Source organism: Hippocampus bargibanti, linkage group LG09 (genome assembly GCF_051943395.1).
Source record: "Hippocampus bargibanti isolate YZ-2025 linkage group LG09, ASM5194339v1, whole genome shotgun sequence".
Classification (NCBI taxonomy): domain Eukaryota; kingdom Metazoa; phylum Chordata; class Actinopteri; order Syngnathiformes; family Syngnathidae; genus Hippocampus; species Hippocampus bargibanti.
In genome coordinates this window covers 8,978,867-8,995,825 of record NC_142742.1, presented here as the reverse complement: position 1 = coordinate 8,995,825, position 16,959 = coordinate 8,978,867, and the positions used below count along the sequence as shown (strand labels likewise).

The 16,959-nt window shown below is 39.2% G+C and overlaps 1 protein-coding gene and 1 long non-coding RNA gene across 3 annotated transcripts in view; both read right to left on the bottom strand.

Annotated features, from left to right (window-relative positions):
• Positions 1 to 4,799: 4,799 nt before the first annotated feature.
• Positions 4,800 to 16,959, bottom strand: part of LOC148893566 (uncharacterized) — a 55,502-nt gene continuing 43,342 nt past the window's right edge. For both annotated transcript variants that reach the window (XR_016116027.1, XR_016116028.1), the window contains one exon: positions 4,800 to 5,742. This is a non-coding gene — a long non-coding RNA (uncharacterized LOC148893566). The remainder of the gene's footprint in view (positions 5,743 to 16,959) is intronic.
• On the bottom strand, positions 8,832 to 10,502 carry dio3a (iodothyronine deiodinase 3a). Its single transcript, XM_089004636.1, has one exon. It carries the CDS (start codon positions 10,252 to 10,254, stop codon positions 9,469 to 9,471), a length of 786 nt encoding a protein of 261 aa, XP_088860762.1. The 5' UTR covers positions 10,255 to 10,502; the 3' UTR covers positions 8,832 to 9,468.

The following is a 16,959-nucleotide window of genomic DNA, read 5'->3' as shown; positions in this document are numbered from 1 at the left end:
AGCGTTTGATGTGATTGAAATCTCAACCTCAGGCTTTTTACTCCACATATTACCACCATATTGCCTTATCGTGTTACTAAATCTCGGTACGCCTTTCAATCTTTTTGACAAGATCATGTCTACAAATCACATTTGGTTGAGATGTCGAATCAATTTCAAGAGAGCTAATGCCCACACGCATCATTTAATAATAATTGAGTGCAGCACTCCACGCATAGGTGGCACGTTGATTGGGGGGGTTCTTGGTCACGTTTTGGTCTTTGTCTCCCTCTGGAGGACAAATTGTCACAACAGACGTGATAAAACAATAATGGAAAGCATTGGGAAGCTTTATGCTGGCATAAAGGAGTCGTTTGTGTGTGTATAAGCATAACCATCTTAGCATTGTAATTTTGTTTTGTACTGGCTTGGGTTGGTGTTTGAAATGGTCAGTCGTGACCAAAATTCATTGGCACATTCCTACTCTTCTCTACTTCAGGGTGTGATTTTTATTTTACAAGTTGAAGTGGATAACAGTATACACTAAATATGCCTTGTGAATTTGGGTGGCGACTATTCGTAGATTTGGGCCATTTAGCAATACTAATGTTAATTTTGATTCCATATAGACAGACATGGAGAGGAAAAATACTGTTGTGAAATCCAGTACGTTCACGTTGGCGGTGAAAAAGTAGGTATATACAAAATACAGATACATAAACCAAACGGGCTTCGCGGGTAGCATTATGTTTGCGGAGAGCTGCTCATTTACTCACTCTTGAACAAACCATGGAAAGGCTAATCGTTTTTTAGAGGTTGAAGTGGGTGGACATGTCCACATATATTTTTGGCCTGATTAGTTTTGATATTATCGATATATTAACAATGGTTTAGAATTTTAAAAATGGTCGTTAAGGAAGTCACGAACAAAGTATGCACACAAACAAACGTACAAAAAAGACACTTCGTTAGCATGCTTTCAAGTCAAATAGGAAGTCAGACTTACAGCAAACGTTTGGGGAAGGGGCGTGACCATCATGCTCATTTCCGGAGGAGGTTTTCCAGGTTGTCCATTTTTTTATTGGATTCTCCACAACAAATTAATACAATTCTAAATGCGAGCTATTATCATATTTCTAATTTTAAAAATATAAATTGAGCTAATAAACACATTTACCATCCTAGTCCATGTGTCCCTAAAGGACAATGTGGTTTAATTTAGCCTTGTTTTACAAACAATGGTTCAAAATCTTCCAGTGTAATCTGCACTCCAACCACACGATGTCACCCATTCATTGCCAGAGCCCTGTGTACAGTTATCGTCGAGCAAATGAGGTCCCTTTGTGGCAGTTGCTCTCCACTGATATCTCATAAGAACAATAACAACAGCAGCAACAACACCAACAACAACAAATATAATAATAATAATAATTATTATTATTCATTTATAAGCGCCTTTCAAAACTCTCAAAGACATTTTACATGTCCCCCCACACACACACATAGCACCAACTCAAACAATAACATTATAATAAAGTAAAATTACTCACCATTTGATGACAATGCTCTGATCCTACCTTGAAAAAAAAATTCTCTCTCACAAATCCAATCTTTATGTTTGACCAACAAACACATTTATTGGTTGACATAATCTGTCAAAGCTAATACTTAAATTTTTATTTACGCTAATACGTCATTAGTGCAACCTAATATTATTTTTTACCTTCATGCAAACTAATGTCTAAAAGGACAACCGACGTTTCTGGACAAGTGGTGTCCATAATTTGTGAAATGGCTTCAAATGACTTCTACTGAGCCTATTTTAATAAGAGTCCACCGCATATAGCTATGTTTAACGTTTTAAGACTCGGAAGTCTTGTTTTTGAGTTGGTGACGAGTCCGTAGGTGACTTCACTAAAGGAACGCCCCTGACGGAAAAAAGACGCATTGTAGCGGTCCTTCCATCACGTCAATGTATTTTGCTGTACACGTTTGATCTGGGGACCTCGTGTTGCACCCAAGAGCCGCCTGAGGAGGGCATCCAAGCTCCATGGAGGGAGTTTGTCAGCCTGTGGAACGGGTTGATTCATTCCTCACGGGAGGTGGTCGTCATTTTTTCTGCCTCTTCTGGGACGATACCTTGCCGTCCAGAAGCCTCAAAATGACACGGAAGGACTTCTTTAATCGATTGCAAGCATGTATGCTTTCCTCTTCAGAACTATTTGAATCATATTCATAACTGGATGTGTGACAAGAAAGCATATTCTCCGAATCTGAAGCCATTGTTTTGATTCTCCAGGAATGCAAGACGTCTTGATGTGACATCACGAACTGTGGGCGGGACTTTCTGAAAATGCCCAATTCGCAGCTAAATTTTTTTGCGGATTTTGGACACTTTAAGTAATTTTTATTGGTGTTTTGCATTTGAATAAAAATATCATACTGCATGTTTTGGGTATTTTAGATGCTATGAAACATCCTTTAAAGGACAACAGACGTCACAATATGTTATATTGGTAATATAAGCTTTTTTTAAAGGTTGAAGAATGATGTTATAACATAGGATTTAACTAAATACAAAGAAAAAGGTATTTTATAATCTTTCATATTTTTATTTACTCAGTGTGAAACCTGGGCCTGTTTGGACGAACAGAGCTGATATCCTGGATGAAAATGATGGATGAAAGACACACACGAAGCTCTTCCTCCACAGCTCTCAGTCTTTCTCTGTCTTATGTTTTTACTGCAGTCAGGCTTGAAAAGCTCACCTCACACAGATATGTTGTGGAAAATGGGAGCAATGTCAAAATAGCTTTGTTAGCCAGCATGGAGAACTCCTTGGTAGCTGCCAACCAAAAACTGTCCAAAGGTAGATCAGCAAAGGTTAGCTTGAGGCCACGATCTTGTCTCAGATCAGTTAGTTCCTCCTGCTCCTGTAAAGACATGTTTATTCCAACAGCTGATGCTGAGCTGAATGGGTCCCTAACCCAGCCAAGGTGCTCCGTGGAGGCATGTCATCTTCTCCTCAAGAGTTTTCAGATGTTTCACTATTAACTCACACAGTGCAGCAGTATTGACATCTTGCCATTTATTGGTGAGTGGGAATATTTCAAGATTGCCCCTTTCCACATGATGCTGTCAGAGGTGCACCTTTGAATTAACGAAAATCATTTATTTTATCTGAACTTGTAAGCAGATTTTCATTTCAACTGAGGGGTGTTTCGTTTGGAGATGGCGTTTAAGCTTACTTGGGACCATAGCGCTGTTGGAGAGCTTTTCACCACAGACCAAGCACAATGGAGTCGGTGCCGTAGCATCTCGGGTAAAAAAAAGTAAATCCAAATGAAACATAGCTTTCGTTGTATTGCCTCGCGCCAGAAACTTTGCTCGACGTCACTGTCTTTGCTTTTTTTTTTTTACCTCCATCCATACTAGGGCCTTCATTTGGGTGCGGGCTTTGTCCAGGGTCCACTTCTGAATCAGCATTTTTCCTCTTCAAAAACCTCATCACTTTGACCGTCGTCCCGCTAGCCACAATCTGCACTTGCCGCGCTATCCATGCGTCACTAATTCACTTGTCTCAAAGCGAATTAGTGACGCACAACTACCCGCTGTTGCCACATGCTGGTATGGAAGAGTACTACATGATTACTCTGCCAGGCGCTAGACTGCACAGGCACACAAATAATAATAATAATCCATTTCATTTCTAAGCGCCTTTCAAAACTCTCAAGGACACTTTACAGTCACGGGATATTTTCTTGTGTGCAGGTGAGCAGCGGCAGCCATTCGCGCCAGCGTTCACTCTGCCCGATAATAATAACAATAATAATAATTATAATAAAAATAAATATTAATTATAAATGGGATAATTTCCCACGGCACACCTGACAAGATCTCGCGGCACAGTGGTGCGTCGCGGCACACTGGTTGAAAAACACTGCCCTAAGTGACGTCACGTCTGGAACGTCCGTGACCGAGAAAGTGACACACAATGCATTTTGGGTACTTTTTTCATCTGAAAACAACGTGTTGGTCGCAAAATGAGAAGGAAAACTATAGAAATAACGCGATGGTGAATCGTTGTGTGTTGCACCAAGACTACCAATTGTGGCAAGACCATACAGAAGTTCCCAGCAGACAAATCAGCCCATTTCCAATGGAGCTTGGGCGCCATCTTGTGCATTTTCTGGCCGCTACGTTGGAGTCCAGAAGGCTCGAATTGCTACGGAAGGACTCCTTTAATCGATTGCAAACATGTATGCTTTCCTCTTTAGAACTATTTGAATCATATTCATAACTGGATGTGTAACAAGTAAGCATCTTCTTCAAATCTGAAGCCATTGTTTTGATTCTCGAGCGAGGCAAGACGTCTTGGCGTGACGTCACGAACAGGGGGGCGGGACCTTCTGAAACTCGCAATTTCCAGGGTCATTTAGAAGTAGTTTTGGGACACTTTAAGTCATTTTTATTGGTGTTTTGCATTTGACTAAAAATACCAGCCTGCGTGTTTTGGGTATTTTAGATGCTATAAAACGTTTTTCTGATGTCAGTCAGGAAACAAAAAAGTGGTATCGGTTGTTCTTTAAAATCTGTTGTTCAACTTGAGGTTAGAAATCCCGTGTACGTAACGCAAGGTGCGGATGACAGCTTGGCCCTTCCAACAAAAGGTGAGACATCAATAACAAATGATGTAAATAAATGTTTAACATATGTGCTGGTAAACGATTCAATTAAAGGTGCCACCCCCGCACCGTACACGAAGCGATGCGGTCGAACGCTGCTGAAGTGAAAAAACGCAAATGAATTGGATTGGATTAGCCTTTATTAGTCTTGCAGTGGAAAAATTTACATTTCACAGCAACAAAGTGATGAAAGGAAGAAGAAAGGAAACAAATAAGTAGAAAAACAAAATACGCGCCGTCTTGAAGTAAAAAAAAACGAAATAAATAACGTGACACAATACAAGACACAGACAGTCCTTCAATCTTAAGCACTTTCTGCACCGTCTTTGTTGTAGGAAGCAGTTCTAGGGGAAAGAAGAGAGGATCAAAGCGTCCTTTTCATCAGTGGATCAGGGATGTCATGGTACATGTCTGCTACAAGCTAAATGTTGAAGGAGACACGAAGCTGTAGCATCCATTGATGAAAAGAGACTGTCTAACATCTCCTGTCCCATGTAAATCCACGCCAATTCCAAGCCGCAACATTTCCACAGACGCAGACTGTCCAACAGCACCGACTTTTCCGCTGAATAAAGCGGGGCTGTGAAAATGCTGCCCATTACAGGCGCAAAAAAAGCACAATCACCCCAGAAAAGTCCAGCCATGACAGTCAAATGGCACTGACATTCCTCCCAATCAAAAACAGTGCTGGCATATTCGGTGCTGCCAAAAAGGCGCAACGGGTCAGAACAGCCCCTCCTTGATGAATTTCGTGGCCAAAATTTCTGAAAAACAATCCGTGTTAAAGTCACCAAAATGCTGGCAACCGAGTATACATTGTGTGTAGCCTACTTCTGGATTCGGCAAATGCCTCCTATCACTTCCTTGACAATATGGCCGACTGACCTCATTCGGGGTGTTTTCCATGTGCTGTGAAGGAGAAGCATTCAAAATGTGTTTAACTGTTAACTTATACACATCTTTGTATGTGCCAGGGCCCGGGGTTCCCACCACACACTTTCATGTGACTACTTCTAATCTCTGGAGGCCAGAAGGGGCCCCTCTCCATCAAATGGCTCATCTCCTTGACGAGTTTAGCCTACAAGTAAAAACAGAGCATCACACGTTAACCCTTGACCCTTTGCTGTGACGAATGAGGGTGCAACATGCACATGGAAAGACTCCAGAGTGCTTTCCTTTGAGGGATGCACACATTGGATCGAGTTACTGGATTCTTCGTTTTAGGTTGGCACCCCATTCTCAACTGTCGGTTCCCAGCATTTCAAATGATTTCCAGATGAGCAGTGAAGTCAGGATATTTCAATCACATTCAGACGGCATCAAACAAAAAAATTGAAACATTTACTCCATGCGGTTCAGCGTCCAAACACGAGCCAGCATGTTTTCGTCCATGTTTTTAATTGTCGGTTTCTTAATTACTTCGTGTGTTACATGCCGAAGGATAGTCACTTGCGAGGGAAAAAAAACACAATCACACAAAAACAAACTAACAAAAAACAAGTCACTTCGTTAGCATGCTTGCAAGTCAAATAGAGTGTTAGCAAATTAGCAAGGGGTTAGTTCAGGTTCACAAAGTAATATAATGACCCCAAAAAAGGCAGCAATTTGGTAATTAGCTGGCTAGCTAGCTAGATAGCTGGCTCGCTAGCTATCTAGCTAGCTTCCTAGATGGCTGGTGGGCTATCTATCTGTATATCTATTAGCTATATAACTGGCTAGCTTTCTAGCTAGCTAGCTGTTAGCTATCCACTAGTTAGCTGGCTAGCTTTCTATCTATTTGAGCAACTTCCAGGGAGAGTGAACGCTGGCGCGTGTGGCTGCCGCTGCTGCCGCTGCTCACCCACAGAAAAACTGGTCCTGTGACTGTAAAGTGACCTTGAGAGTTTTGAAAGGCGCTCATAAATGAAATGTATTATTATTATTATTATTATTATTATTATTATTATTATTATTACATCAAGAAAAAGGATTGTGTCCAGGAAACACATTTGGTACATAGTAATTTATCAAAAAAACGTTACAGTAATAGCTGAAAACATTTGGTAGCTTGTGACATTTGTCAGGTGAAAAAGTAAAAAGTCTGCCAATTAGCGGTAGTTATTTAGCAAACAACTTAGTTATTCGATCAGCCAGTTGTTTGGATGTTAATGTCAGCAAGAATAGTTACTTAGATGGTTATTTAGCTGCCAATTTTTAGTTAATTATTTAGTTAGTTGGTTAGCCATCTAGCTAATCGCCTGATTACTCGCTAGTCAGTTAGGTAGATGGTTAGTTAGTGGTTTAGCCGGTTGGTTAACAAGTTAGTTGGTGACTAAATTTGAAATTAGTTGGTTCATTAATTTGTTAGTTAGCTAGCTAGCTAGTTGACTGATTGCTAGCTAGTCAGTTAGTTAGCTGGTTAGTTACTTGATTAGCCTGTTGGTTACCAAATTACTGACTAAATTTGATTACAAGTACAGTTGAAGAGTAGACAACAAGTTAGTTCTGAAAATGAAATGTGGTATAGCTAGTTAGCGATTTAATTTACAGGTTGTTTTTTTTTAGTTCTGATGTTAACAAGTTGGCTAGCTAGTTATCAGTTATCTTGATTTTGTTTTCTTTTGGTGCATTTACAGTAGATTTACATCACAAATAATGTAGTCGTTTATAAATTAGAAAGGCAGTAGTTAGAGCTGTTTAGTTGTTAACAAGTTGGCTAGCTAGTTCTTAGTAATCTTGTTTTTGTTTTCTTTTTGTGGATCTAGATTTACACAAATAATGTAGTCGTGTATACATTAGGAAACCAGTAGAGCTGTTTAGTTAGTTAATTTGCAGGATTTCATAGAACAATCTATGCTTTCTTATTTTCATCAGAGTACACACGATGTATTTTTGAAACTGACATACAATGTGTTTGAACAAAAAATATCTATTTTATTTGTTGTTGATTTATTTTTTATGTATTTTTTAACGTTAATTTTCTCTTTTTAACATCTGAATAAAATATGTTATGGTCCCATCATCTGATGTCATCTTTCACATCCAACACAATTATGATTTCAGTGACTGAGTAGAGCTTGTTGTTTATGACACCGCTTGGGGGGTGAGGGTAGGATGATTCATCCACTGTCTAGGCGGTCATAGAAAGCACGCTGTTGATTAGATAGCCAGCCAGCGAGATAGACAAAACACAAATACAGTTTAAAAAGTGGCCTTTTTAAAATTCAAATATTACAGTTCAGATTCACTTATTCAATATAATTATTGAATCTCAATATATATATATTATATAATATATAAATCCATCCTATATCTGAGTCACTCAACTTTAAGTTATGTAATTCAAATTCCGAATAAAATATTCATGATTATTATTAGTAGTAGTAGTATCATTATTGATGAATATGTTTTCTTCAGCCATCATCTGTGCTTCTTTGAAGGCGTCAGATGTTTTACTCCTCATCCGAAGAGCTTCGTCAGCTATTATTATTTTTACTTATCTTGAGAGGGCCAAAATATTAGGGACAAGAACAAAACTTTACCCCTTTCATCAGAAGTCTGTTGGATCAAAGGAAACCTCAAGATGTATTTCTTTACATGGTTTTGTTAGATGTAATTTGTTGTAACATTACACAGAATATGTATTTATTCACAATGGCGTGTTAGTATATTTTGGTACACATTTTTAAATGTTACTTTGAAACCCAATGCACTGGATTTAATGAATGCTCATTTAAAAACCGTTTGAGAATATTTGTTAAAAATGTGAATTTACTCATGTTTACCCTGAAAATATGTATCTGTATATTTGATGTGAAATATATATATTCAATCAATAATTGAATAACAGCAGCAGTCTTGATTGTTCTTGAGAGTGTTGAAAAATTGTTATTAATTAAATGTATTAATATTGATTGAAAAGTTGTAATTTCGCATGAATTGATGAGAATACGTTTTTAAAAACGAGTAAAAACATTTAATTCAAATACAATTGTTTATTAAACGTTGATAATTGAAATATGCATGCAGTAAATTGACCCATATTAATGATGTATTATTTCTTTTATGCAGATGAGTTGTAACTGCAGATATATTTGCTATATTTGAGAAAATTAAAAATACACCAGTGTGCACCCCCTAACCATCCACCCCCCTCCCAAAAATATACTCTGATCATAAAAAAAAATATTCCACAATGTCTGCACCCCAACAAATGAACTTTGCCCAAGGGATGCATGCATAGCCCTGTTTTGCCTAGTCAGTGCAGGAAATAGGGGACTCTGTCTTTTGTTTCTCTTAAAAAAAACAAGAATCCGAACAAAATGTGAGTTTCTATGAATCCAAAGTGGCGTGAGAGACCCAGTCAAGAAAACACAAACAGTTATTCACAGCAAGAATGGGCAACAGTGCTTAGAGGTAGATGAAGACATTTTATTGAATGAAAAAATATACGCATAAAAGCACACATACACACACGGTCTATATATACAAAAAAAAACAGGTGATATGGACAAGAAAGCATCAATTGAAGCTCCTCGGGATCACATACATCAGTACCGGATCTCCGGACGTTCGCCGTTTCAGAACCGAACTTCACAACAATACCGAGGAGCGATGACGCGCACTTGTCTACATCGCGAGTCTAACGCAAACGAACCTTTTTTATTTATTCTTTTGCCGGTATAGTATCTTAAAAAAATCAATTACAAATTGGCGCGGAGGGATACTCACACACAAAGAAAACACTACAGTAGGATCAAATAGGAGTTTTACTACCCCACAAATGTGCAGCATCTCGGTTGTTCTCAAGCAGCTCTACGAGCGCCTACACGTGAATAATCAGACCGCCGCTTCGCACCAGCCGTTCCCGGTACCGCCGCAGCCAGTCTCTTAGCTCCGAGATCCGGTAGCCCTCGGGTCCCCTGCCCCCCTGGTAAACGATCTTGCCTTCCTGGAGGATGTAGAATCTGTCGAAGTAGGCGCCGTAAGCGGCGCTGCAAGGGTTCTCCATGCCGTCGACAACTACCGGGCACCCGGGCGCCTCGGAGCGCATGAGCTGCGCCGCGTGGAGCCGGTCCTCCAGGCAGCGGTGCTTGGGGATCTGATAGGGAGCGTCGGTGCTGACCCAACCGTCCGAGGGGTGCGCTTCCTCGATGTACACCAGCACCGAGTCGGCGATGTCGGCGTGGTCCAGTACAAGCCCATGGAACGCCTTGAGGCGCGCCATGAATGGGGGTCAAGTGCAGCTGCCGAAGTTGAGGATGAGCGGTCTCCTCTCGCGGGCATAGTCCAGGATGCGCCCGCGACGCTCGTCCTCCAGCCGGACCACCTCTGTGTTGGGCGCAGCGCGCCCGAGGTGCGCCGCCTTGAGGAGGTCCAGTTTGTGTCCGTGCCACACCGCCTTGAGGGAGTCCAGCGTGAAGAAGCGGTTGGAGTCTGAGATGCACAGAGGAGGATCCATGGTGTCGCGCTCCCGTTCTTTCATACGGAGGAAAAACCTCTTGCGGATGCACAGAAAGTCCAAGAGCCAAAACATGAACGCAGCCAGCAGGAAGCGGGGGAGAAGCACCAGACACACCAACGCGTTCTTGACGGCCTTCATAGTGTTCATCGTGCGTCCACCACCGCCAACCCCCCTCCCTCCCTCCGACCCCCACCTGAAAAAAAATGCGTGCCGGCTTCAAGTTGGGTGACTTGCAACTTCGCCTCTTTTTATAGCAGCCACAGGTCTCAATGATGCACACCCCGCCTCCCGCACAGCGGGGCCGAGGCCTCACATGGCGAGGATTACCTTCTGTCAACTCCGCAGCTTTGAGCCGCTGCCATGCAGATAACGTGCAGGCAAATGATGAGACCCATCAATGTGACATCCACCTCAATGGAGACATTTGATCCTGTTGCGACAGAAATGTGACTTTGAGGCAATTGACACTGATGAGCGAAGTTGATTAAAGTCAGCTGCGTGTTATCACCTCCATTTAAACTAATTCACTGCAAGACGATATGCAATCGGAGTGGACACATTAATAAGGTGTCCACTCCAGTGCCAGGTTTTTGTCATTGTCACTCAAATTTTAGGACCCACAGAATATTGAGTTTTTAGGATTACATATATAATAAGAATACATTTCATCCATGTCATGATGCAAGAAATATCTAATTGAAATATATCAATATGGTTTACAGTTTTATCTTTAAAAAACTTTTTACATGTAAAATGTTTATTTTATTTATTGTCTTGCTATCTATTAGCTATCTATATGTCTATCTATCTACAGTGAGACCTCAACTTACAAACACCTTATCTTACAAACTTTTCGTCTTAAGAACCTCTAATTTATGAAAATTAAACCTTATAATAAGCACTATTTTCATAATACACACCCACCACGGCTGGCGGAAGCACACGACCGAACAGCGCTCGAGCCGGGGCTACTTTGCACACCCCCTCTCATTGAATGCACACGTTGATCGCCTACTTGGAGCTTTTTGCTGATAATTTTACCATGATGGGACCGAAAAAAACCCCACAATGGTGTATTTCTTTCATTACAATACAATAGCACATTTATTATACATAGAATAATGTATGTTGTGTGTAGTTTTAAGGCTTATTTAGTTAAAAACTATATTTTATGTAAAGCCGGGAACGGATTATTCCCATTTTAATGGTTTCCTATGGGAATTTTTTTTTGAGATACACACTTTTCGCCTTACACACTCTGTCTGGGAACCAATTAAGTTCGTAAGTTGAGGTCTCACTGTATCTCTGTCTAGCTATCTATCTAGTTATCTATATATCTGTCTAACTATCTATCTGTCTGTCTGTCTATCTGTCTGTCTAGCTGTCTGTCTGCCTGCCTGCCTATCTATCTGTCTAGCTAGCTAGCTTTCTATCTATTTGATTATTCCGGGTTGAGTGAAGGCTGGCGCGTGTGGCCGCCACTGCTCAGCCACAGAAAAACTTATCAGAGGAACGTCCTATATGGCCGCAACACTCTTTGGGGTGAGTGGTAAAATTTAAAAATGCCTTCAAAAGAAGATACAAAGCAAATACTAAGTGCATGAAATTTGGAACTCACCATTGTCGCCTGTTAGGAAGAGTGTGCTTGATTCCTGGGAAACTCCTGTTGAGTGAATCCATATTTGACTCCTGGTCATGTTTTTCCCGCCTTTTCCTGTTTTTTCCCTTCCCCAAAGAAACTTTTCAGTATTTTTTTTTAAAATGTACTTATTTTGACAGCTCTCGGCTTTCATTCTAGCGAAAACTCATTGCGCCTTTACCTGACTCAAAAGTGAGAGAATGTGGTCATTTTTCAAAATAAAATATCTCATCTCGCAGATTCTGAAATAAAGAAAACAAAAGTAATGTGATTGTATAAAAAAACAGCAAGGATAGCGGTAAATGAACGTGACATTTAGTCCTGTGTGAGAACACACTGCAAACTAACTGATTGCATCACAAGCCTACCCACGAAAACATCAGGGCTGTACAAAAGCGAGGAACCACTGTTCGCCACAAAAAAAAAAAAAAAAAAAAAACTGTCGAGTGAACAACAGGAATGCTCAAGTCTGGTTCCGCTGAATGTCTGCTGACTTCACATTAATGTAACGGAGTTGTGCACTAAGATTATTAAATTATGACATAAGTGACGCAACGGCACACAGTGTGGCACCGAGTCCCGCCCATAGTTTTCAGAACTACTTGGACGAGACTTATGGTGAGTCACATTTCTCTGATAGTCTGGATTAATGCGCATTTTCATGACAATATCTTATTTTGTTTCCCCTTTTGTACTGTCTGGTGTTATCTAATTAGTTCCCTAATTTCTATCGAGTCAAGATTACTTTTTGTGTCATTATTTAATTAAAGTTTTGTCGAGTGTAACTTTGAAGCACATGTGCTTTTCTGTTGCGCAGTTAATCACAAGACGAAACCCATGCGACTTCACCCATCCCTTCTGCCATACTGTGTTGCAGCAATAAAAGAAATAAAAAGACACATCCACACGTCTTGTATTATTAAGACAACAGCATTGTGGAGCTCAAGACAGTCACTGTTGTGACACCCGTCACATTAACCTCTGGATAATAGTCATCACACATTAAACTTCTCCTAACAGACCTTGTTCATGTTAACACCTTTTTTTTTAATATCACCAAAGAAAAAAAGCACAAAGCACAAATAAATCACGTGTGACGTAAAGCGCTCGGATCGGAACTATTTTATAGAACATCAAATGTCAGAAAAGTTCAACTTTGCGCTGTGCTTTGCTCATGTTAACGTATTCACTGCCAGACAATGTGCAAAAATGTGTTCACTCCAGTGCCAGGGTTTTTGTCATTATCACTTGAATTCCAGGACCCACAAAATATTGAGTTTTAGGAGTACATAAACATTCAATGCAGCGTTAGAAACCTTAGACTAGAAGAGTTAATTCCTAAATGATATGGGTCTGGAGTTATATGAGCTTGAAATGAGGGTTGCTGTCTAAAATACAATGCAATAAATACATATTGGTTTATATAATAACAATAATACATTTCATTCATCAGCGCCTTTCAAAAACTCTCAAGGTCACTTTACAGTCACAGCATCAGTTTTTATGTGGATGAGCAGCGGTAGCCACATGTGCCGGCGTTCACTCAACTGGGAATAACTCAAATTGATCAAGTTAGCTAGCTAGCTAAGAGATAACTAATAGCTAGCTACATAACTAGCTAGACAGTTAATAGATAGCAAAGAGATAGCTAGCTAGGTAGCCAGCAATGGTGACCCCGTTCAACCGGTAATAACTGAAATAGATCAAGTTAGCTAGCTAGGTAATAGATGACTAATTGATAGCTAGCTAGCTAGTCAGCTAATAGATAGCAAATGGCGCTTTAACAACAGCTGAAGCTGGGTAAAATAAAAAATACATTTAATTTATTAGCGTCTTTCAAAACTCTCAAGGACACTTTACAGTCACAGGATTTTTTTTTCTGCAGGTGAGCAGCGGCAGCCAGACGCGCCAGCACACAAAAGGTAAGTATGTAACATTTATCAATTAACTGTACAGTAAACAGTTTTGTATAAATTACAGGTACAGTTATACGGTAATAAAAATCGATAATATGAAAAAAAAATGATAAAAATGACACTAAAAGGTAAGTACAACATTTATAAATGAGCTGTACATTAAACAGTTTTGTATACATTACAGGTACAGTTATACAGTAATAAAAATTGATAATACAAAATATGAAATGATAAAAATGACACTAAAAGTTGTAAAAATTATAAACAAACTGTAAACAAAGTGCTAACATGGGAAAAAATGGAAATGCTGCCCTCTTGTGGAAGGAAAAAAACATTGCCAGACGCCATGCCCAGCGCTTTATCGGCACCCAAGAAAAATTTAAACCCGAAGATATTCGGGAATGGCGCTCTACGCCATATTTTCAATTCCCAAATAAATTTGTGAATGGCAGTGAATGAGTTACTGAATTATTTTTGGTTAAAAAAATGTTTAAAACAAATCACGAGCAGCATGAATTTTTCCCCTTTTTTCTCTTCTTCTTTCATATCCTCAGTGTGTTTCTTGTGAATGTCAATGAAAGGAACATTAGCATTTCAAAGAAATAATACACACACATGCGCGCGCACGCACACACACACAAACACACAGACACACACACAGCGGAAGGCATAACTCTTGTGCATGTTTCAAGAGATTAAAGTCAACATTAGGTATCATTTGATATTCTTATGACCATAAGAAATATGAAAAAAGACAAATGTCAGAGTAAATAAGACCATAATTAAAAAATATTGTTTGCTCCTACATTAAAAGAACAAACAAAAAACAGTTTGTCCCCTATTTCCTGCACTGACTAGGCAAACTTTTCTTCCCAATTTTCTGTTACGCAATAAATAAGCACGTCACTGGCGCAGAAGATCTAAATAGAGTAAAATGAATCATCTGACTGACACACCGATTGGCTACTAGAAGAGTAAAGGGGATTGGGTGTAACTAATCAGACCAAACCAAACGAACCACCGAAATGATTGATATGATGATTTGATATGAAACTTAGCAAATGAAAGAGAATTTAGCAGCACATGCAGGAACAACGATCAGGAGAATGGCTTAGATACCTGTTCCTGCGTTGTGCCCCATTTACAACTGCTTGAATGACAAATTAAAGGACAACCGACACCATTTTTTTGTTTTCTGTCATCAGAAAAACGTTTTATAGCATCTAAAATACCCAAAACACGCAGGCTGATATTTTTAGTCAAATGCAAAACACCAATAAAAATGAGTTAAAGTGTCCCCAAAACTACTTCAAAATGACCTCGGAGATGCCGAGTTTCAGAATGCCCCGCCCCCTTGTCCGGAGACGTCGGTTGTCCTTTAAAGGAGCTACGGGCCGAATGAAAATTGACCATGGGCCACATTTGGCCCCCAGGCCGGATTTTGGACATCTGTGTTAAACCGCCTTGATGTACAAAGCAGATGGGAGTATCGTAGTGAATGCAATTGTACACTTGAAGTGACTGAGCACTCATTATGACCACATGGCTTCTATATCATTAACTAATAAAGACTACACTGTAGGGGGGGGGGGTAAGGATGCGCTCAGACAAGCCACAAGGAAATGATTGTTCCATTACTAATGTTTGTTTGCTTTTCCAACATCAACAAGTGCAGTACAAGAGTTGTTACACACACATGCCAGAGGTTCACACTGTTACGCTTGGAGGAAGCGTCAACAGAAGATGACAGCATCGCGCTGACTTTTCGACATGAGTTATAGTGTGACAAGATGACTCACTAACCCCAAAAAAGATTGTAAAGACAGATGATCAAGTCAAAGCCTGACTCACGAATTTCTCTTCCGAACTCTTGTTCTTTGGTCTTTGAGTCATTTTTATTTGTTCACCATTTCTAGCGAGGGTAAGGACCGCCATGGTTTTATTTTACACTGTAAAACTCGCCCTCTCTCCCAAAAAATAATAATTTATGGAAAAAGGGACAAAAGCATTGGTGTAGAATAAGAAAGGGGGAAGGAATAATTGTATTTTGAAATCAGACTTGAGTTTTAAAGTTAGCAAAAAAATGAAAACTTCAACAAGAAAATAAAATAAACAAAGATTTTACATGTAAAAAGTTTTTTAAAGATAAAACGGTAAACCATATTGACATATTTCAATTAGAGATTTTTGTGCATTATGATGTGGGCAAAATGATTTTATTTGCAAACCAGACTTGAGTTTTAAAGTTAACTTGGCAAAAAAAACTGACAATTAAAGGAAAATAAACTACAATACAGTGAGACCTCAACTTACAAACTTTTTGTCTTCCAAACGTCAAATTTATGAAAATTAAACCTTATAATAAGCACTATTTTCATAATACACACCCACCACGGTTGGCGGAGTGATCTTCGGCGGAAGCGCACGACCGAACAGCACCAGAGGTTAAGTTACCAACAGTCCTTATGGAAGGTGACACTCCTTCCATACGCCATCGACGACCATCAAAAAGGTAAATAAAACTTTATTTTACAGCACAGTTTATTTCTTTAATTACATTCGTCATGTAATGCGCCTCTCTTTCCAAACAGCAATTTCCTTTGACCTTCGACCTCCAACGCCATTCCATCAAGCCATAAATGACCATCACAAATGTAAATAAAGTGACTTTATGATACAATGCAGTGTATTTCTTTCATTACAATACAATAGCACATTTATTATACATAGAATAAGATATGTTGTGTGTAGTTTTAAGGCTTATTTAGTTGAAAAGTATATTTTATGGAAACCCGGGAACGGATTATTCCCATTTTAATGGTTTCCTATGGGAATTTTTTTTTTTTGGAGATACACACTTTTCGCCTTACACACTCTGTCTGGGAACCAATTAAGTTCGTAAGTTGAGGTCTCACTGTATAGACAAATATTTTACATGGAAAAAGTAATGTTTTGTAAAGCTAAAACTGTGAACCATATGACTTTTTCAGCACCATCATATGGACGAAATAATTGTATTTGCAAACCAGAATTGAGTTTTAAAGTTAACTTGGCAAACAAAACAGAGATAACTAAAAGAAAATAAACTATAATCGGTCACATATATTTTAAACAGAAAAAGTAATGTGTTTTTTAAAGATAAAGTTGTGTACTATATTTTTATATTTAAATTAAATATTTTTCTGGACCATGACGTGGACGAAATAATTGTATTTGCAAACCAGACTTCAGTTTTAAAGTTAACTTGGCAAAAAAAACAACAACGAATTTTCGACAACAAAAATAAAATATATTATT